The sequence below is a fragment of the Sturnira hondurensis genome, unplaced genomic scaffold, assembly GCF_014824575.4.
Source record: "Sturnira hondurensis isolate 20B ecotype Veracruz unplaced genomic scaffold, ASM1482457v3 Scaffold0013537, whole genome shotgun sequence".
NCBI classification, from domain to species: Eukaryota; Metazoa; Chordata; class Mammalia; order Chiroptera; family Phyllostomidae; genus Sturnira; species Sturnira hondurensis.
The window spans coordinates 3,102,866-3,126,420 of record NW_028086168.1 but is presented as its reverse complement, the minus strand read 5'-3'; the positions used below and the strand labels follow the sequence as shown (position 1 = coordinate 3,126,420).

Here is a 23,555-nt window from a genome sequence, read left to right as displayed (position 1 = left end):
AAGGTCAAGTTAAAGGAGTTCATCATCATCAAGCCCTTATTATAAGAAATGTCAAAGGAAGAGGAGAGGGGATAATGGGAGAAAAGGGTTAAGGGTTTACAGCAACAATTATAAAGAACATATGGACAATAACAAGGTAGGGGGTTGGGGAGGGGGGCAGGGAGAGCTGGTGTGGTGGGGAGGGGTGGGGGGAAAAGGCAGACAACTGTACTTGAACAATAAAAAAAATAATAAAGGGACTTATCTAAGAAGAAGAAGAAGACCAAAACTATGAACAGTAAAACAACTCACAACTATCAACAACTGATCCTCTCAAGACAGTTACCCAAATAAAACCATCAAATAATTGATCCAGAGACCAACTATCAATCCTACTATCAGATGTCTCCCTTTCTTCTTCCTCTTACAAACTGTAAAACTGTCTACTATACAGCTGCTACTTCTTTGCAATCCCCTTAGTCCTACAGTTTGGCTACTTAACTGATTATATTGATTATTCGGGTGAAACTGTTGTAAGAGTCCACACCAATAACTTCTGAATCACGAAATTAAACAGCCTTGTCTAAATGTCTGTACTCTATAGCGCTATTGACTACTGCCTTTTTCTTGATTGTGCTGTCTTTCCTGAAATTCTGTAACAATTTTCTCTTTCTTCATACTTGCCTCCTTGATAGAATCTCCTACAAGTACCTTTTCTTTATTTTCTTATTTCTTGAATGTGGATAGTCCCCCAAGTTTGGTCCTTAATAGGTCATATATACATATATATATATATATATATATACACACACACACACACACACACACACACACACACATACATATATATTTTTTACAAACACATATGTTTTTATCTACTCCCATGACACTGAATCAAGAATAAAAGCAAACAAGCAATTCAGAACTTGACTTTTCATGTAAACTTTAATTTTTTTCCTAATTTAAGAAATTACCTGGTGAATTATAATATTCATTCACTTCAACTATTAATTCATAAAAAGTAGTTTAAATGTAGTTAAAGAAGTAAATAATCTTTCAGTATACTTTGCAATTTATTGCTAACATGTTAAAATGTCACTGACTTAAACAAGAAACAACAAAAAATTACTTTCTAAATGGCTTTCTTTCTTCATACCTTCCAATAATATCTCTGCCTTCATTTTTCACAGTCTGATAAATCTTCCTCTCTTCATCTGAAAGTGTAATATGCTGAATGAATACTTTGCGTTCTGGTAACTCCAAAACAGGTTTTCCTTTAATTTTGCTTGTCTTCGTTCTTCTAAGTGTAATATTTTTAACTAGGGATTGTAAACGCCTAGAAAATAAAACAAGAACAGCAAAAATCACATAACTTTTTATTCTGATATAAGTTGATTCAAAAAGAACAAAAATGAACATTTTAAGCTATTAGTATTTTATAAACTTAAAAAAGGATTTTTAAAAAAACTCTTATTTGGACTTTTATCCAAGCTGATAATCATAGACATATTCAACGAATTGAAAACTTACAGCAACAGATGCACTGAAATTTTCCCTCACTTCAATACCTGTCCCAGTTTCATCTTCACATTCTTCTCCCCATTTTGTTTTAATCCCTAACCTTTTTATTTTTCGAGTCTTTAGCTGTATTACCATACTCAATACTCAAATTGTTAATAAGCACCCATTAAGTAAAAGTTATACTAAATATCACAAAAATATAAATGAGTAAGATTTTACCTTCAAAATCTTTTTAGTAATATGAAAATCAAGGTACATAAATAAGTTTTTGTAAGGTAATGAAAAAAATTAACAACACGATGTGATAATCCAAAAGAGGGATAAACACCTTCTAGGTTCTATAATTCTACACTTCCCCTTCTCAATATAGAATAAATGCAGGTATATCAATTTTTTAAGAAAAGGTTTTACCTAACATTGAAACAGAAATACATTTTTTAAATTAGAATTTAAATAGCTTTTCTAAGGAATCAAGTAGACAATATTACAAATCAGGTGAGTTTTGAACCCCTTTGACTAAAATGCACAGTAAGAAACACACTTTACTCCATGCAGCAAACATATACACAAATATAATATACAAACACAACAGATAGAATCATTTCACAAATTCCATGTGTGATGCAATCTGGTTTTTCCTTAAAATTTTTACTCTATTTCATTTTCTTTCATAATGCTAGCTGCTATCTTTTTAGACAATTTCACAACTTGCTAATGAAACCCAAACCCTCTGTTTCACAACCAATTATTCTAGGCAAAAAACTTCAAATACATTAGTCTGGTACCTTGCAAAATGGCTATAACCAAGTTGAATTTTATGTTCTCAACTTTTATTTGTCTCCACCAGAAAAAACATTCTCTTATAAAACTCTTGTTGATGCCACTACACGTCATTCCATCATTCAACTGTCATTATATAAAGCTACACAAGGTAGGTTATAAAACTTTGGTGCATGTTGGACCCTCAGAGCACATTAAGTTTTTCCTGTCACTACTTCATCTATTAATGGTGGTATCGGGGGTAATAGCAACATACAAAGACCATAAAGCTCTGCCTTTTCTTTCTGTTTGACTAAAATCATGGGAAGGTAGGGTTTGTATTTTAGAGGTAGTTCTCCCAAACAAGAATCACTAGGTTCTGAGAGCCAAAGGCATGAAACTGTAAACACATTTTGGAGAAGAAAGTCGATAGCGAAATTGAAGTAGTAATAAAAGTGGAAACTGGTTCAAGCTGCTAACAGTTCTTGCAGCTAATATTAATCAGTGACCATGAAATTACTTACCTAAGTCCTCCTTCATCTCCCATTGTGACAGGGCGCTGGATTGTTCTATGCCACCACTCTCTATCAAGAAATGGTTTCAGTTTTAAAAAGGAAAGAAGAGACCACAAGTCCTTTAAAGAATTCTGAATTGGAGTACCTAAAAATAACAGGAAACTGTTACAATTCTATAACAACACTATCCAACCAGTAAAGCCATCTAGCTGAATCAGGAAAGAGCTGAAAATGGGCACTCTGTGCCAGGCACACCCACTAGCAAGCTGTGACTATAATCCCTTGCTAGACATACACACAATCTCGAAATACAGTTTTACTCTAATTTTTAGCTCTCACTTGCCATACTAAGAAAGAAAAAAACTACAGACCAGTAAACTCAACTTTTTTTCTTATCAAGAACATTTGCTTATTTGATTTCTAAATCAACAGCACCAGCAAGAAGGACTAAACTAATTTGAATTTACATTCTCTTCCTCATCCTCGGGAAAAGCAAACAGACTCCACCAAGATGGGAAGTAGAGAAATCAAGATTCTGATTGAAGGATTAATCAATCTCCAAGATTCAAAGACAAGTTGCCCCACAAATTAACTGTAATTTAAATACTGCTATATCATGGAAATTTTATAAACAAGTCAAAATATTTTATTAAATTAATTTAATAAATTAATCATTAAATTAAATCTTACGTCTTTAAGATTTAGTTTAAATTAAATCTTAAATTTAATCTGGCTTCCATCATTAATTTTGGAATAGTCTTTACATCTATTGAAGTTTACAAAGTTACCTAACTTACTTAATGGTACATACTTGGGAATTAATCTTTTTAAGTATAATGTTATCATTACCTGTCAATACCCATTTTCTTTCTGCTTCTAAATAAAGTACAGCTTTAGTCTGCTGAGCATTTGGATTCCGTATCGCATGTCCTTCATCCAGGATCACTCTTAGCCACCTTATGCTATGTAATGGACTATCACCTTTCATCTGAAATAAATGTTTCATATGAATTAAAAACAAAGAAAAGTAAAATAGTATTTTATGTAATTTGATAAGTAATATGAGTTATTATTCTCAATATCAACTTAATACACAGTTGGTACTGCTTTAAGCACTACACACATTAAATTATTGAATGTTCACAAGCTTATGAAGTATTATTACTCCTTTTTTTACTGATGAGAAAACTGAAAGGCCAAGGTATAAAGTACGTTGCTCAAATCAACAGCTAGGAAGTGGCAGAGCTGGCATTGAACTCCGGTGGTCTAGCTGTCTGCTGTGACTTTGCTTCAATGCACTGCCCTACTCTGCCTCAGACTAAAACACAGTGATAATGTAAAAATGATCAGTTATAAAGACCATTTGAATATAACATAACTACCTTCTTTTATGTAGAAGTAAATGTTCTTATCAGAAAACTGAAATTTTGGCAATAAGGTATTTTGAAAAAACATTTTAACTTAACTGGGATTATACACAAACAACAACTGACTTCTAAAATAAATTAGGAAACTCATGAATTTCAGCTACAAAAAAAAGCTTATTTTAAACTGAGACAAGCAGTCAAATCACTGTGACAGAAAACAATATTCTACAAGACTGAAAACACAGAATTCATTTACAAATTTTTATACATAGTTAGTTACAATTCAAATTTAGAATTTTAAATTCTAGTGCTCTAAATGGAAAGTATTCCCACATTATCTAAAGTAAGTCCAACCTTTTTTTTGCAAAATATTAAAACACAATTTCCCATATATTCTTAAATATTTAGAAAGAAAAAAGGAAGAGTATAAAGCCTAAATTTTAGAACACTTCAGAAAATGGAAGCATGGTTTTTTAAATTAAACCGAAAATCTCTGAGTATCGGCATACTTACTCCATAGTCATGAGTTAAAATATTGTATGTAGTCAAAACAATATCCTGTTTTGAAAGCAAAGCTGGGTCTCTAATACGATCGGGACCATAGTAAACATAAAAATTCAAGTGCACATCTGATTTTATATGTTGTCCAAACTGGTCCTGAAAGAAAATTGGAAATATTTTGAATAATAAGCAGATTAGTGTCATCAACAAGTGGTATCAACAAGAGTTTTATAGGAGAATGATTTTTCTGGTGGAGACAAATAAAAGTTGAGAACATGAAATTCAACTTGGTTATAGCCATTTTGCAAGGTACCAGACTAATGTATTAGAAGTTTTTTGCCTAGAAAATTTGTCAGATTTAATATGTATATAACAAGTACTGCCCTGGCTGTGGTGTCACAAATCACACTACTTCTGATTACAAAAAAGCAGGTTTCGTATAACATAAACTACAATAGCAACAATCATAATGATACTAAGTATTATTTCATTGTCAGGAAAACTGGCATGTCTACTGTAATAGTAAACATTATATAAATTTTGCCCAGGCCCACCAATGAGCAGTCACTTCATTTTTAATAGGAAAAAACAACAATGCTACTTTAAAATAGTAACTCATTTTTTAAAAATTTAGTATTTTAACACACAGGATCTTTAAAGCTTCCAGTTACTCATTAGACTTAACAATATCAAAATTAAACAGCAAAATAACAGAACCAAAATATTGGTTTATATTTTATATTTTTATATCTTTATATTTCCAAGATAAAAGGCAAAGATCAAAGCACAGTAACCACTTTCAATAATACAGGCTTACTATATGCAGATATTAAGTAAAAGGGTAGCATATCTTCTAAAAAGATAAGAACTGGTCCCTGCCCTCCTTGAGGACATGACCAGTTTATAGAACTTGAGTTTTGTTTTTCTTCTTAACATGAAAAGAATACATGTGGGTGAGTCTGAGCAAGAAAAAAACAACAACTGTGATTAGAATAAAGACAGAAGACGCCAAGAAGAAATAGCTGGGGAACCATTTAGGTAAGAGACAATGAAGGTTGCAGGGGTGTCCAAACATTTGGCGTCTCTGGGCTGCACTGGAAGAAGAGTTGTCTTGGGACACACATTAAATATACAAATACTAATGAAAATAGATGAGCAAAAAAAGGTTTTAGGTAAATTTATGATTTTGTGTTGGCCACATTTCATAGCCATCCTGGACTGCATGCATGCAGCCTGCAGGTCATGAGTTAGACTCCCCTGCACCAAAATGGCATGAGAACAGAATGGAAAGAGCATGTGTCAGAGAAAGACACTCAGAAGGAACTTATGGGACCCAAAGACTAATTAAACATGGAGTACCTTCATAAAAGAGAAGACAAAGCTGCTGTTACTTAAAATGACTGTTCAAAAGAACTGCGTGCTAAAGCCATAGAGAAGTTTAAAATGAAAGTGAAAGAAGGTATAAAGATGAGAATGATATATTAGACATTTAAAATTTTGAGTAACTGCAGAATATCTGACTAGAAAAGTATACTAGGAAAATTTAAATATGACCTACATTACAAGTGTAAATACGAACTTTAAAGTATTCAGCACACAGTACATAAAGCTATAGAACTAAGATTTTCTAAGAAAAACAGGTACAGTGAGAAAATAGAGCCTAGAGAACACCAATGTTTGAAAAGCAAGTTATACTTCTACTGAGAGACATGATGACTGGGATATGATTCAAAATATCCTAGCAAAACATATAAAAAATAAAGCAAATTTTGAAATTCTTGAATCTTGATGACTAAATAAACATCTCATTAAAAATTTTCATAATGGCCCTGCGGGGTGTGGCTCAGTTGGTTGGGCGCCCTCCCTCGAACTGAAAGGTTACCGGTTTGATTCCAGTCAGGGTACATGCCCCCAGGTTGCAGGTTCAGCCCCCAGATGGGGCACATGCAAGACGCAACCTACTCATGTTTCTCTCTCACATCAATGATTCTCTCCCTCCCTCTCTAAAATCAATAAAAGAAAATTTTTTTTCATAACACTTAAAATAATACTACACTTTAAGAGGGAAGAAAAGGCAGACTAAATAGGAACCATGGGAGAAAAAGAGAGGTGAAGAAACAGTGGTCAGTTAGCAGGATGAGAATAGAAAAACAAATTTTGGGACAGGTCAAAGAATATCAAAGTCCCAAGGAGAAATAAAAGGCCAATTTTAGAGTTATTAATTTATGTTCATCCCCTCTCTTTACAAAAAGGTTTTAAGAATGGCCAGTCAGGGGCAAATGCCTGGGTTGCCTCCCAGGTCCCCAGTTGGGGGTGCATCACAGGCAACCACACATTGATATTTCTCTTCCTTTCTTCCTCCCTTCTCCTTTCTCTAAAAATAAATAAATAAATAAAATCTTTTTTAAAAAAAGGTTTAAGCATGTCTTACAAAATAAGATACAACAAAAAGCAGTAACATGGAAACAAAGTTAGGGCAGAGGGAAGGAAAAATAGAACTCACAAGATTTGGCAACAGTGAGGTCATGAAGGCCTTTGGAAAGTTTCTTAGAGGGTGGGAGCAAAAACCCTACTACTGTGGACTTGAAAAGAGAATGAAACCTGAAATAGTTAAGGCAAAAAGAGAAGAGAGGATTAAACATGAAAGAGTAAAGGTGAAAAGGCAGAACATGTTATCAAGAAATGGGTGGAAAAGGAAAGAGGAATGAATGCAGCGTGAGAAAACTGAATCAGTGGGATTGCCTTCCGATGGAACAGAACATTTAAACCTTTGTGAAAGGTTTAAACGTGAAATAGAAACAAATTTTCTGGAGAAAAAAATAACTAAAATATTGAGTTTCTAGTTAACTGTGCTAGGTTATATGCCTATGTGTATGTATGTGTGAATGAAATAGGTATTATTATTTCATTTTACACTGGGAGTATAAATTACTGATCTTAATATCCAGAAAGTGATAGAAGGCCCCTTACTCCTTTAACTGAATTCCTGCCTGTATTTGAAGACAAAGAAGTGGAAACAGGGTAGTTCTGGCCTGCTCATGAGGGTGCCAGGTCATTTACTTGGGGGCCAGGAAAAGATCGTTGAGATATAAAATTCTAACTCTTGTCCAGAAATCCCTACATGTCCAACTATCCCTCATTCCTTCAAAAATCAGTTTTTCCATAAACTCAGTAGGTTAGATTTTGCCAAGGTTTCCTTTCTGAAGTTTACATTTCTGAATCTTTTGATGTTTTCCAAATATAAAATTATAATAAAACAGAGTGCTCATTTTTAAAATATGTATCTGCACCCCACACTCTTAAAGGATCAGTTCTGTTGTTTATACGTCCATTAATACTTTAAACTTCACCCTGAAACTTCCATTCAAATACCTACAAACTCCTTTTCCCACAATGGACCACACATCAAAAGAAAGAGCATCATTTTGTTGGAATTAAAAGAGAGCAGGAGAAGGACTAAAACTCATTCTGGTCCCAAGAGGAAAAATAGCACCCTAATCAGGAGAAGTCTAATTTTTAAAAAAATAATAAGTACAACAATAAAAAGATAAGTCAGAAAGCAGGCTACATAAGAGTCAAGAAGTTAATGCCACAAAAGTTGACAATTAAACTGTAACTACTAATCTTTCCCAATGTAATTTAGAGAATTAGTGGAAGAAACCAGATTACAATGAGTGAATAAGTTAGTAAGCAAAAGCATTACATGAATAATGCTTTTCTATTTTCTAGCACTATTTTCTAATAGTGCTTTTTTAATTTCCTGAAATTAAACCCCAAGAGGTATGATAGTGAAAGAAAGTAGCAGAGTAGCAATTTAAATTTGAGATAATCCCAAGAAAGTATTTAGAAATGAAGAAAATCTGAGTATATTTCAGGAAATAGCCAGTGGGGACAGGGTGAATAACAAGGCAAGGGGGAAAATAACAAATAAAATGCAAAGGCTGGAAAAGATGGAATCTAATGTGTAGACAAGGCATTGGTCCCACGAAGAGTAGGACCTCTTCCCCCACTCAGCCCTAGAGGAGGAAAGATTAGCAGAAAGGCAGGTAATCTTGGAGGTGACAACAACGGAAGTTCACATCCAGAGGTCTTTCTGTTCACAGTGCTTCTAACAGAGTCACTATTTCATTATAACATGAAGCTCAAACTGGAAAGGAAACATTACCAAGCTGCTCCCTATATATAAACACATAATGAAGTTCCATTCCAATGCAATCTGAGAGGGAAAAAACAAAACAAAACAAAACACATTTTCTGACAGGTGGCCTTAAAAGCAAAGGCTCTGGAGTCAGAATGTTAGAGACCATGTCCTTGTTCCATCATTTATTAGCTGGATGACCTTAGGCAAATTACTTAATTTCTCTGTGATTTAATATGGGCACCTGGAAAATGAGAGTAGTTGTGAGGATTAAATGAAAAAATCTATAAAAAGAATTTAGGGAAAAATTGAGCACATAGGAACTCACTAAATGTTACAAGCTGTTATAAAAGTTGTTAGTGGAATTCTTAGAGGTTCCAACAATAAATGTGGTATTAAATTATACACATTTCCAAACTGGGGAACAGTTTGGAACTGTTCATTTCTGAGGAACAGAAATGACAGGCAGAAGAACAAACCTTATTATAGCAACTGATGATTTTTTTTCCTACTGTAAACCTTCAAAAAAATTGCTTTGAGCCTTGGTCAGACAGCTCAGTTGGTTGGAGCTCCTCCATAGATCGAAAGGTCGCGTGGGTTCAATTCCCAGTCAGGGCACATACCCAGGTTGTGGGTTCAGTTCCCAGTTGGGGAGCATATGAGAGATTACTGACTAATGTTTCTTTCTCATTTCTCTCTCTCTCAAAGTAATGAAAAAAAAAAAAATGTCCTCTGTGAGGATTAAAAAAACTTTTTTAATTGCTTTGATTCGACAGTATCTCCAAGTCACCTAACAATTACTTGAACTTAGATAGAAAATGATGACGAAACATATTTCTCTCAATATATGACAGTTTAATAGAAACTTTTTATCATATAAGACATATATAAATTATTTCACATTTTTAAAAGGCTGTGAAGACTTACAATCCAGTTGCTTAACACAGAAAGTGGACAGATGATCAGTGTTGTTCTTGGTCTCTCTACATCAGTTTTTTTTGAACCCTCCACTGCAGATACTCCTGAAAGAAAAAAATGGTGACACAAATGGTGTTTTTTTCACAAATATATGTGAAGTCAATGAAGAAACGACACAAAAGTGCCTCTATGAGGAAAGCAATCAGGAAGAACTAAAATGGAGCAGATGGACTTCTGTTTCCAGCTATGAAGTAACAACAACTATATTTTAACCTTGCCACTTCAAACAACTAAATATCTAGACAGTGACTATTCATAAAGGGAAGCAGAGGATTATGATTGGAAGGAAGCACAGGAGGAAGTTTGAAATGTATACCGATATTAAGTTAGTCATTAATATAAACATTTGTTTTATGCAATTTTCCTAATTTGTACTATTGTTAATGTGGTGGCCAGATGCCAAGAGGGACCCCAGAGGTAATCAACTGCCTGACAGCCACAACCTTATAGAGTCCCATCCCACACTCTCTACTCGGGTTGATCTCTGTGACCAAAGGGATATGTCACTGCCGACATTAGGTTATAAACATGCAGCTTCCCTCCCTTAGATGCTCTTTCACTCTCATTCTGATCACTCCCAATAGGGTAAGCAGCCACCACGTTGTGAGGACACTCGGGCAGCTTTCGGAAAGACACCCTCCAGTTTTATTTTCCATTCCCCTATTGGGCAGTATTTACATTATTTCCAACATTTCACTAAAATAATGCATCAACTAAAACTATTTTTTCATGTCTCCTTGTACAAATCTATACAACTCTAAGTGGTCTATCTTCAGCTGCATTACATTTGGTCTAATTGCTCTCCACAGTAATTTACGTTCCCATCTACAGGGCACGACAGTTCCTGCTGCTGCACGGAGATTTTAAAATGTCTGTAAATATGATGGGTGAGACTGTATCTTACTGTTCCTTTAATTTGCATTTTCTCAATGACTGAGTTTGCATATATTTTCCTATGTTTATTGGTTATTTTGGTTTTCAAGAATTGTACATTTATATTCTTAATGGCCGTTCCCCTATTGTATTGCTTGTTATAATTGACCTGTAGAGGGTTCTTTACATATTCTACAAATTAATCCTTTCTAAGTTATACTTATTACAAATAACTCCTTCAACCTTAAAATTTTTCAATGTTTATGGTGGCTTTTGATGCATCAGAATTTTAAATGTTGCTGAATTCAATGTTTTCCTATGCCTTTGTGTGTCTTAAGAAATCACTATTTACTACAATATATGGCTTCTGTCTCCTCCACTCACTGATTTTTGTTCCTATGCTGTTTCTCTTCCAAAAAAGTTTATTTTGGTTTTATCACAGCTATGAATTTTTAAGTTTATCTCCTGTATTACAGCTATATGTCTTCAACAGAAAGGGACTTTTTGTGTGAACTTCAATTCTATCTTAATCTTACCTCAACTGAAAGCTCAACAGTTCTTAAAATTTGCATCAAAAATAATTTATCTGAAATGTCATTTTCTATTCCTAATTATTTGATTCTTAGACCAAAAGTTAGCTCTTTTTCATCATTCTGTGTTAGTTCAAACATTACTTTTTTTTATCGCTGTTCAAGTAGTTTTCTGCCTCCCCCCCATACCTCCCTATCACCTCAGCCCTCCCTCCAAGCCCTCTCTACCTCCCTCTCCTGTTTCCAGCCCCCCCTCCTTTTTATTGTCCATGTGTCCTTTAGAATTGTTCCTGTAAGCCCTTCACCCTTTCCCCCCATTATTCCCTCCTCTCCTCACTCTGGTCACTGTTAGCCTGTTCTCAATTTCAGTGTCTTTGGTTATATTTTGCTTGCTTGTTCATTTTGTTGATTAGGTTCCTGTTAATGGTGAGATCACATGGTATTTTTCTTTCACCCCCTGGCTTTTCTCACATAGCATAATGCTCTCCAGTTCCATCCATGCTGTCGCAAAGGATAAGAGATCCTTCTTTTTTTCTGCTGCTTAGAATTCCATTGTGTAAATGTACCACAGTTTTTTTATCCATTAAAGCAATTTATAGATTCAACACAATACCTAATAAAGTACCAATGGCACAGTACTTCACAGATATAGAACACTTCAAAAATTTATATGGAACCATAAACAACCCCGAATAGCTGCAGCAATTTTGAGAAAGAAGAGCAAAGCAGGAAGGATCACAATACCTAATATCAAACTGTATTACAAAGCCACTGTAATCAAAACTGCCTGGTACTGGCATAAGAAGAGACACATGGGCCAATGGAACAAAATAGAAAGCCCTTAAATAAACCCAAGTCTCTATGGTCAATTAATATTGGACAAAGAGGGCAGCGGCATAAAATAGAACAAAAATAGCCTCTTCAACAAATGGTGTTTGGGAAAGCTGGACAGCTACGTGCAAAAAAATGAAACTCAAACATCACCTTCTTTAACAGGCTCCTTCAGTCAATCTTTATTTCACTAACCTCCTTTATTTTTTTCATAGCACTTATTATCTATAATTATGTATTCATTAATTTTATGTTTTCTCCATCATTAGGCATAAGTTCCATAAAAATAGGATTTTATCTGTTGTATCTCCAACATGTAAAATAGAAGAAAGTAAGGTACAGAGATATAACTCGTCCCAAATCTCTTTAACCCTAGTTCAACCTCTTTCCATCTCAAATATTTAAACTCCTAAGCAGTGTTGTTTTCCTATCAATTACAAAATACAAAATTATAGTAAGTAATAAAAATCACTGATATTCTGAAGTGAAAAGCAAATTCTACTTACACCAAGAAGTAAATCTTTATTATAATTTAAATTAATCCAAATTAAATTAAGTTTTAAAGCAGCCATAAATTGCTCTGTGCCTTCACTACAAGACATATCCCTGCTACAAAGATAAGGGAATGCCTCCCATTGATTTTTGACCTAACTAAAATAAATAAAATAGAAAAAGGTCACCCTGCTGGTGTAGCTCAGTGGATTGAGTGCAGGCCTGTGAACCAAAGTATTGCCAGTTTCATTCCCAGTCAGGGCACATGCCTGGGTTGCAGGTCATATTCCCAGTATGGGGTGTGTTGGAAGCAACCACATACTGATGTTTTACTCCCTCTCTTTCTCCCTCCCTTCCCATCTTTCTAAAATAAATAAATAAATACAAATCTAAAAAAGGAAAAGAAAAAGGTAACTGACAGAAAACACACCAAAATGCAATTTTTAAAAAATGGGATTGTGTATTTTTTCTTTTCTCTACTTTCTCAACTTCTTATAGTTTGGTTTTATAACTTCATTGTCATTAATTTTTTTTCATTGAAAAATAAAAAAAGTGAGGCTCTTAACCTGAGGACAGGAAGAAAATGGAGTTAGGGAGAGAACTATGACAGCTGCTGCCAGTTAATGAAAGACTATGTAAGGTTTTAATCCTTGTATTATTCCCAGAAGCTTTTTTGGAACAAGACAGAACCTTCATTTGTTGGTCCCCTCGTGCTGTGATAGTGCCAGGGAAATAGCGATGAGCCAAACCAGACACAAATCTGTTGTCAGCATATGCACATCCAACAGGGGTAACAGAGTCATAGTAAGAGATTACACAGTAAGTGGAACATTGAGATAAGTGCTCCAAATGATGGGTAAATGTGATTTTATGATTTTGCCCAAGATACAAAACGGGAACCAGAGAAATATGAGAACATACAAGACTAAAAAATAGGAGGAAAAGCTAAAAAAACAGATTTACTGACCTTTTTTTAACATTTTCTTTTTTGTTGAAGGAGTAGATGAAGTAAGCGCACATGCAAATTCTGTATCTTCTTCGACCTTAGAAGATCCTGCTGAAGTAAAAACCACAAAGTCCTTCAGATATTTGACAACTAATTCTCTCCTGTGCTTAGGTACAGGTACTTTTTGAGGATAAAAAATAGAACAACACTCCCACACTACCTTAAGAGTTTATATTATTTTAAAAAGAATAAAATAATGACTGGTTTAAAAAATTTTGCCTCTCTGACACGAATCACATCCTTCCAGCTAAGAGAAGGAATGCAGTCATTCGCCCTAAACTGCTGCTTTTCCCGAGGAAGAGATGTGAAAGTGGAGGCAGCCATATACAAAGTGATTCACCTCCCAGGAGGACAGAGAATGCTTTCAAGGAAACAGGTTTTTGACTTCTAATGATAAGGATGCCAAATTTTCAAATCAGTCAATGGTGATGAGTTACTTTCTAAATGTAACACAATTTGTCAACTAATTAGGAATGCAGTATGATCTGATTTACAGGAAAAGAAAATAAAGCATATGTTTTAAAAACAAAGGAAAAAGTAAAGGTACTCAATTTCTTACATCTGTATGGTAATGTGAATAATAATTTACAAGAACATATTCCCATCATACTTTTGAAATTACAATTTAGACAGATATGAATAAGGTTTTATCGAAGACACTTTGTAAGTAGAAAAAATCATTTTGTTTTGTTTAAAACTGGTTTAAATATTTTATTTTGAAACTAATTTTTCAATTTGCTTGCCTCATTCATTTAACGCCCCTCATAAGCTCCATGAATAGTTAAAATGTAAACTGTAGTCAGTCAAGTTTAAGACCTATTACTAAAGAATTCCAAAGCCTGAGAAATACAAATCAATGGGGTCTGTCTTTAATAATTTTTAAGTGTAGATAATAGATAGTGAGATGTATATACATACCTTTTACTCTGCTTTTTGTCTCTGATAGTGCATTTTTCAGTTTGCCTACAAACCAAATATAAAAATGCTCACAAAAGGAAATTAGAATATAAAACACAGATCAAATCAAATCCATTTCTTATTACCTCTCATTTTCTGTGGCAATTCACTAGTTTCAATCTCCTCTGAGTCACTGCTTTCAATATACTGGACAGCAGTTTTTCTTCTAAAAATAAGTATATGTAAATTTTTCATCAACCCAAAACAAAATGATTTTAAATAAAATATGCTTACTAAATACAACACAAAGGCTTTCTTGTATTTCCCTTGCTTATATTTTGCATAAAATTCATGTGAAACTTTTTATTTGACAGATGAAAGTCAAATTTGCTAAAAGCATTTTGCTTTCATAAGCAGATACATTTACTACACCAAATGCAGTACCACTATTATTAAAATAAATCTGAAAAAGTAAAATAAAACCATTCTAAAATAATAATTTCAATACTAAGCTCAATTAAATTAAAACACTTATATAAAGCCAGAACAAAAAAATATAAATGACTCTTACCAGAGATAATACTTCCCATAAAATAAAATAAGCAGCTAAGAGGCAAAAATATAATTCTTTCACAATACAAAGTACTGTAAATTTTGTGGAGAAAAAGCATAATACAGTATTAAGGTGCCTAAGAACAATGGGTTCTAGGGTCAGACTGCACAGATTCAATCTCCATCTGCCACTTATTTGCTATGCAACTTCAGGTAAGATATCTAATAGTCTTTTATGCCTCAGTTTCTTCATTTGGAAAATAAGATATAATCTACTTCACTGGATAAAATATGTTAGTACAAATAAATCCCCTAAAATAGTGCCTGCTGCATAGTAAATACATATGTATTAGATGTCATATGTGTGTTGGTTGTTATTCTTCGTTTTTCCCACATCTTCATTATTATTATTATTTCTATGCCCTTCAATCGTATCTGATCTGTTAACCAGTTTCATGGTCAGCTCAGAGCTGTCAGATTTGGTATTAAGATGAGAGGAAAAGTGATGAGTCCTGATTCTGTGCTCAGTGCAGGCAGGTTTTAATGATAGAAAACCACTAACAAAGCCCCAGTTTTGAGATTTCTGTTGGTGAAAGAGCTAACAGATTTGAGGTTACACAGCAGATATTGATGGTGTACAATACACTATGACAAAAGTCAAGTAGTTAGATCTACTTCAGAGGGTAAATAAAATTTATAAAGTTAACAGAATCAAATTGAAATCAGAGGGGCATTATGTGTTTTATTCCAATATTCCCTCTAGTCTACATTAATATAATACTCTCCACAAATGACTTTATTGTATTTTATTTTCACAAAAGGTGAAGAGAGAAAGTACAGAGATGAGCAAAGCCTGGCTTCTGTCAGGCCATCCAATAAATATGTCAGTTTTCATCTCCTCAAGTTCATAAAGAAAACACTGTGAAGTCTCAACAAAAACAAAACATGCAGAAGCTAGATCTTAGTTCCTATATGAAAGAAACAGGAAGAAAGTGGTAGAAAGCAGGTGATTAAAAATTACCAATTCACTTATTTTATATATCAATACTTTCCTTCACCTGTAAAAGAACTGCCTACCTGCCCAATTCATGATGATTTTTGTCATTTTCAAGTAAAAGAGTATATTTAAAACTATATAACTCAGTCCTGGCTGGTGTAGCTCAGTGGATTGAGCGCGAGCCTGCACACCACACAATCACAGTTCAATTCCCAGTCAGGGCACATGCCTGGGTTGCAGGCCAGTTCCCAGCAGGGGACTCATGAGAGGCAACCATACATTGTTATTTCTCTCCTTCTCTCCCCTTCCCTTCCCTGCTAAAAATAAATAAATGAAATTTAACTATATTAATATAATAGGTATAGTTCTCTCCTATAAAAATGGAGAGTTTAAATAAATGCATTACATACAATCAAACCATAATAAACCCCCTACCCATTACAGTGCTCACATGAGAGCTTGGAGAAAGGAGAGGGGCCACGCAGCTTTGGAGAGAGAGGGAGAATCGAGTGGCTTTGGGGCTCCCTTTGCCACATAGCTTGGGAAGCTGGAAAGCAAGAGGTAGCAGTGATGCCGAGCTCTCTCTTAGCCATTTGGAAGAATGCAGGAGAGACACTGCAGGAAGGAAAGGGATGACAGAACTCTTGCTGGTGGGCCACGAGAAGGTGTCATGTGGGTTTTGGATTAAGAACTGCAGGTCACAGCAGCAACACAGCTGATAGTGCTGGGAACCAAGGGAGGCCTGCAAGCTAAGCACAGATTACTGGGAGGAACCAGGAGCTACCTGAGCCTTGGACTTCTATTTCTTTTCCTGAGATACAATACCCCAGACTGGACAAAGGTGGGAAGGAAGGACTGTGTGCATCTGTGGGTATTCTAAGGGACTTTGGGATCTCAATGAAGACATTAAGTCATTACTCTTAAGTTTGTATAACTTTTGAATAAATAATTCCTTTCCTTTCCACCAATCTCTGACATTGAGAGCTATAATTCCCTGGTGGCAGGCAAGGCAAACCTAAAACAGGGGGACCCCAGGAGAAGTGGGATTCACTTGGTAATAGTATTTTGTCCCCCTGCACAGGTCCATTCTATAACAAGATGGTGTTTAAAATTATGAGACTAACCACACATTGATGTTCCTCTCCCTCTCTTTCCCCCTACATTCTCCTGTCTCTAAAAATAAAATAAATAAAATATTTTTAAAAAACCATAATAAGAGTTTACCTCTTGGAACGGGAGCTAGACGATTCTGACCTGGGATATTTATTCTTTCCCCTGACATCTGAAATACTGGGTTCTCCACTACTTGTAGATCCTTCTATTTCAAAGAAAAGAACAAATATAAAAATATTAGTAAAGTCTTAGACTAGCAGTATCCTTCCTAACACTCTGTTTTCCAACTCGATAGTACAGCTTTCTTTTTCTTGTTTATGTTACTTTTTTGTTGAATTACAACTTTCATAGTATCTTCATTCCTGCATTTTCAATTAGCCGTCTACTCTATTTGTTTCCTATTGTACTATTTTCTTACTAAAAAGTATCTTCAATATTTTGTACTCATTCTTTCCCTGTAGTCATCCAACCAATCCCCCCCACACTGGCTGAATTTCCTGCTATACCAAGGCAGCTGACAGCTACCAGAAAAAAATGAACAATAAGTAGATGAAATTATAAATTAACATTTTCAAGTCTCAGCTGTCACCCTGTGTCACTTAACATATCTTTTATGTACCACATAGTCTCTCCCTGCCTACTCACCAGAAAGATCTACATTGGATTCTCTACCTAGATTCTTAACTCTTTATACTCCCAGCAGATGACCTGCTTTACTTTCCAAAGAAAATCAGATGTTATCTTCTATACGCTCCCAGTTTTTCTACATTCTCACTCCCTCAATTATCTACATTTTCCCTGAACCACAGTTTCCATCTAATGCTAATTCATCTACTTACTCCCTTGATCTCATTTCCTCCCGAAGACGTACAAATTATTCTCTCCATTATATCCAAATCTTTCTATCCTTGGATTTCTTTCTTAAATTAAAAAAACAGACTCCAAAAATCCCTCAATTCTGAATCCCTTTCCAACTATTTTTCTATTTTTCTCTCCTAGCTCAAACATACGAAAGTACAAACAGCACACAGTTGTATTTCCAATTTTTCATCTATTATACTTATCTCAAAATACTTTCAGTCTGTTCTGCTCTAACCAATCTTCAGAAATTAATTTTGTGAAGTGATTGCTAAATCCAGCCATATAACTGCTTCATCCAAGATCTCTTTATTTCTCCCCTGACTTCAGAATTCATTTCTAACCCACCTTTCTTTCCTTGTCTGCTCCTATCCATGCACATTACATCACAAATACCATAAACTACTCTGAGAACAAAATATGCTGTATGGTTTGAGTTTTTGTTTTGCTTTATTACTATCTTTCACAAGATATTTTTCTCAGCCAAAAATGCTCTTTTTCAGTTCTCTGCCTGGTGTACTACCACCCAATTCCATCATTACCTCCTTGATGGAATTTTTTCTGACTACCAGTACTCATGAAATTCTTTAGAAAAATAGATCTGAAGTTTTTGTATAGTACAAGCCAGAACTGGAATTACATAATTAAATTAGAAAAATCTCAATATTATACAGAGTCATATTCAAAATTAAAGTTTACCTTTGATTAGTCCATCTGTATTCCCACTGGTATTGTTTCCTCCAAGTTTCACAGATTCATCACTAATATTACATTCCTGGGTGAGAAGGCACATTTCTTGTAAAGTACTGCTGTCAGTTTTAAATAAGTTTAAAAACACCCTATTTTATATTGCTTTACTTTTCAAAATAAAGACTATGTAAATTCTTACCCCATCCTGGAGCAAAGGGGGTGGGTACATTAAGTAAAAAGGAAAACTACACAAATTGATCACCATTTTTTTCATAGATATCTCAAAAATAAAACTAGTTGGTCTTTACCTTTCAAAAGGAATACAAAAAGCAGAGTCAGTTATAAATGGCCTATCAGTTACTGTGAGAAACATTCATAAAATGGAAGTTACTTTAAAGTTAAAAGGAATTCTCAGACGACAAAGTTTCAAAACAAGAGTCCCTACAGTAAATCATAGTTCTTTGATGAGGCTGCCATTGCCTGTCAACCTGGCCCTTTCCTTTTTCCTGCACGTGCAGTACCCTTTTGTTTCAAAATACACTGATGTAGATACATGACTACAAAAGCTTCTACGAAAGCAAAACTTTATACTTCCTTGTGAAAACATTTTTAACTGAGTCTAATAAAGAAGGGTTCCTCTCATCATACTTCTTTTTCTTGAATCTGTAGGTAGAAATGACAAATAAAATGGGGTTTAATTTAATTAATTCTTGCAGTTTAAAAAGAAAGCTAGGTGATGTTGTCATATGGTAAATTTAAAACCTCAGTGTAGAGAGGAGGATTGGTCAGAAGAAATACAGGTAATCTGTGTAGAAAATCAGGGATAATAAGATATAATTTTAGTTTTAAAAAACTGGAATTTTAAAAATTCTATTACAGTCAAGATTCACTGAAAATGTGAGTGGAAGAAGATCCATTCCCTTCTAATGGTATAAAAAAAATCCAAAATGTAACATTTTTAGAGATATATAGGTAATAGAGTTATTTCAGATAGTTAAATTTAAAGCATTACCTCCAAGAAACTAATGTAAAAAATGTTTTTTGATCTTCTTCAATAATTAGTACAACCATTTAATATGCAAAAATGACCTAAAAGTTTATCCACGAATAAAAGATGTCCTTTATATTATTCTTTTTATATAAAATAATTTTGTTTAGCAAGCTTTTTCTCCATAGAGTTCAAAGATAAACTTTCTACAAAGCCCAACATATCCAATCATACTACACTCTGTCTAATGAAATGTAAATCAATGATATCTGACTATGTAAGCCTGGAATATCTAAATCTACTTTAATCAGTAGAATTTTTGTTGCAATAAATTCTAAGCTAGAAATCACATTTTCAGCTTCAATTTCAATTAATGTGCAGCAAACTATCCTAAAACCTTCCAACTACACAACACCTTCAATGTATGCATGGATGATCTTGGGGTTAAAAGGGAAAGTTTTACTGATAATAGGTACACTTTAAATTGGTAATTGACACTGCAGCTGTAAGTAGTCTTAGGTGCTACTCTTCTGTTTTAACAGCCAAATATAAATGGAACAGGATATAAGTCATTGGACTTATTCAAGGTAAAAAACTGAATCTCAGACATTAAAAAAGAGTTAAACTCCTAATAAAAGTACAAAGAGGAAATGCAACTAAGTGCAGAAATTAATAAAATAGGATCTCAATAAGCATGGCAGGAAACTGATGTGCAGCCTCTTTGAAATCTAAACAAATTAGAGGTCTAAAAATATATTTTTGCACAGATCTTTTGCTCAGTTATTGCCTTCTTTAAGTTCTTTGACTTTTCAGGTCAGAACAAAAAATAGTGCTTCATTTTAATGACATTTATTATTCTCATAAAACAAATTCAATTTAATTCTCAGAAACTGAATACAAATATATTAAGTATATATACTATGTATGTAAATTAAATAGAAAAAGTCACCTATATTCTCATCACTAGGACATAATTACCACTACTAACATTTTAGCACATATAGTGTTTAACTACACTTAGACATACATAAATATGTATTTACAAAATGAGGGCTCAAACACATTATACACAGACTCATGCCTGGCCCTGCCCCACCCCTGCACCTGCTATTTTTAACTAAAAAAAATCATGAAAATATTCTTCAAAAAAAGAATTTTGTATTTTTGCATAACAGTATTAAATTTTATAGCTATATTATAATTTAATTGTTACCTCCCTGAAAAGTGTTTTTTTCTGTATTTAAAATAGTGCTTAGGGGGGAAAGACTTGTACTTTTATCTTTGGAAAAAATACATTTCTGGTAACTTCTTTAGGTAGTTTTTTTTAAATGGCATTACTGAGTTGAAGATTATAAATACTTTCATGACTCTTGATACATATTACCAAAATGCCCTCAAGAATGTGGTACCAACTTTCACTCTTATCAGCAACACATGACAGATGACATTCATGACATCTCTGAAAACACTGGATATTATCAATTTTTTGGCAATTACTTTCAATGACAAAATTAAAAGGTTTAACACTAAACAAAAGACTTCAGAGAAAACACTTATTAACCTTTAACCTTATTAACCTATTAACCTTATTAACCTAACACTTATTAACTTATTAACCTTTACCTTCTTCAGCTGATTTTTTTTAATTCTTTCAACAGGAAGTGGTCTGCCATCACGGAAGTTGGTAAGAATTACTGCAATGGCTGTAAGAGTTTTGCCCTATAAATGTTTTAAAAAGACAAATGGTCAGATTCTGAAACTCAGTTGATGAGAGAGCATTCAAATACAATTTTAAAATCAGTTAAGCAAATATCAAATAACATTCAAAACCATGGAAGTGTACTGATTATTATACTAAACAATACACATATTAATGAAAAGTGTTCCATTAAGAAGTACTTTCCCACACTGCATTATTAGAAAGTGTTAAATGATTTACTCTAAAATACTATCAAAATCTTTGGGAAATGTCATTTTATTGAACGACTGCTGTTCTAAGATTTTACATTGAACCATGAACTAATAACTTTATCATGAAACTACAACTTCTGCTTGCCATATAACTCAAAGCTATTTTAAAATTATTAGTAATTCCAGTATACACATGAAGTTAATGACCTTATTAAATTTCATTTAAAGATAGTTGCAACACTTAAAAGCTATAACTTATCTATGAAGCATAAAGAATATATCTTGCATATTTTTCGTAATTGAAAATGTGTAATTTTTTTTAGTTAATATTAATATTTTATTTGTTTTTTTGTTTTGTTTTTCTTTTTCTTTTTTTTTCAATTTTTTCAATTTAATTATTTTTCAAGTACAGTTTTCTATTACTCCCATCCCGTCCCACCCCCCATCCTCCCCCCTCCCTCCCATTTCCACCCTTCTCAGTTGTTGTCCATGTATCCTTTATATAGGTTCCTCTAAATCCCTCCCTTATTTCCCCTGAAATTCCCTCCCCTCTCCCCTCCAGTCACTGCCAGCCTGAAAATGTGTAATTTTTCATTATTTTCCATAGCTAAATGTATAATTATCCACACAGAAATAAATCTCTGAGAATTTTAAAGCTGTGTAAAGCAACAATTTCCAAAGTGTGGTCCACAGACCCTTTCAGGAGTTACATGCCATCAAAACTAATTCATAATACTTCTAAGACCTTCCTCCTGTTCACATCTGTACTAACACCACAAAAAGCAATGGTGGGCAAAACTGCTAGTGCCTTAGCATACAACAAAGCAGGTCACAATACTTTCCAATAGCAGTTATTGTATTAACTGCCACATACAGTAAAAAAGAATGTAAATGCTAGTTGCACTTTAAGAATCTTAAAAATGTCCTTGATGAAGCAGTACACACTAATTTTATTAAATCTTGCCTCTTAAGTACATATGTTTTTTTTTTGTTTTTTGTTTTTTTTTGTTTTTTTAAATATTTTATTTATTTATCTTTAGAGGGGAAGGGAAGGAGAGAGGGAGAGAAACATCAATGTATGGTTGCCTTTCATGCGTCCCCTGCTGGGAGTTGGCCTGCAGCGAACTGGCCTGCAACCCAGGCATGTGCCCTGACTGGGAATCGAACCTCGATCGTCTGGTTCGCAGGCCCGCGCTCAATCCACTGAGCTACACCAGCCAGGGCTTTAAGTACATATGTTTTAAATATGCTATATAACAAGATAGAAAGTACACATAATATACTTCTGCTAATATCAAAATATGAGGGTTATCTAGAAAAAAATCACTGAGACTGAGTTCAAGCTCAACTAACCACCATGCATCACCACACATCATCACTTTTTCATGCATTTTTACTTGAAAGAATAACTGAAAACTAGTTATTCATGATAGAGTGGCAGAAATTTTCTTGAATAATGAACAAAGGAAGGCTATCATCTTCAAGAGAAACAACTGACACCATCTGTTAATGATAAAATTTGAGCTTTCAAGCAAAAACCAGAATACTGGAAAACTTATACCTAATACTATGGAGCATAGGAGCTTCCCAAAATGTAAGTGCCTAATAAGATCAGTAGTATTACCAATTAATGTAAATTTTTAAAAAATATATGTTTTTTTAAGATTTTATTTTTTTATCTTTAGAGGGGAAGGGAAGGAGAGAAGGAAAGAAATATCAATGGATGGTTGCCTCTCTTGAGTCCCCTACTGGGAACTGGCCTGCAAGCCAGGCATGTGCCCTGACTGGGAATCGAATCGCGATTGTGTGGTTTGCAGGCCCGCACTCAATCCACTGAGCTACACCAGCCAGGGCAATTTTTTATATAATATAATGAAATGCATGACATTTGACAGATCTGTGTAACTCAGTGAACCAATATTTTCCAAAAGGCCAATGTCTGATGTCATAAAATCATGCATAAGTAAAATATCCATTCAATTTGTAAGCCGTACCAATGGAATTAGATGAAGCAGAGTATAAAAAGTTCACTGACATGATCTTTAAGTTTCATATCATA

The 23,555-nt window shown here is 34.0% G+C and overlaps 1 protein-coding gene across 5 annotated transcripts in view; it reads right to left on the bottom strand.

Annotated features, from left to right (window-relative positions):
* HLTF (helicase like transcription factor) overlaps positions 1 to 23,555 on the bottom strand; it is a 58,642-nt gene that overhangs the window by 14,375 nt on the left and 20,712 nt on the right. For 2 of the 5 annotated variants that reach the window (XM_037061851.1, XM_037061854.1), the window contains exons 8-18: positions 21,209 to 21,304; positions 18,607 to 18,682; positions 17,161 to 17,254; positions 14,534 to 14,613; positions 14,409 to 14,453; positions 13,452 to 13,541; positions 9,708 to 9,802; positions 4,655 to 4,798; positions 3,624 to 3,762; positions 2,784 to 2,919; positions 1,136 to 1,315 (exon numbers count right to left, since the gene is read on the bottom strand). In XM_037061851.1, the coding sequence (XP_036917746.1) occupies positions 1,136 to 1,315; positions 2,784 to 2,919; positions 3,624 to 3,762; positions 4,655 to 4,798; positions 9,708 to 9,802; positions 13,452 to 13,541; positions 14,409 to 14,453; positions 14,534 to 14,613; positions 17,161 to 17,254; positions 18,607 to 18,682; positions 21,209 to 21,304 (1,175 nt within the window). The remainder of the gene's footprint in view (positions 1 to 1,135; positions 1,316 to 2,783; positions 2,920 to 3,623; positions 3,763 to 4,654; positions 4,799 to 9,707; positions 9,803 to 13,451; positions 13,542 to 14,408; positions 14,454 to 14,533; positions 14,614 to 17,160; positions 17,255 to 18,606; positions 18,683 to 21,208; positions 21,305 to 23,555) is intronic. The other 3 variants (XM_037061853.1, XM_037061855.1, XM_037061852.1) reach the window with 2 other exon arrangements.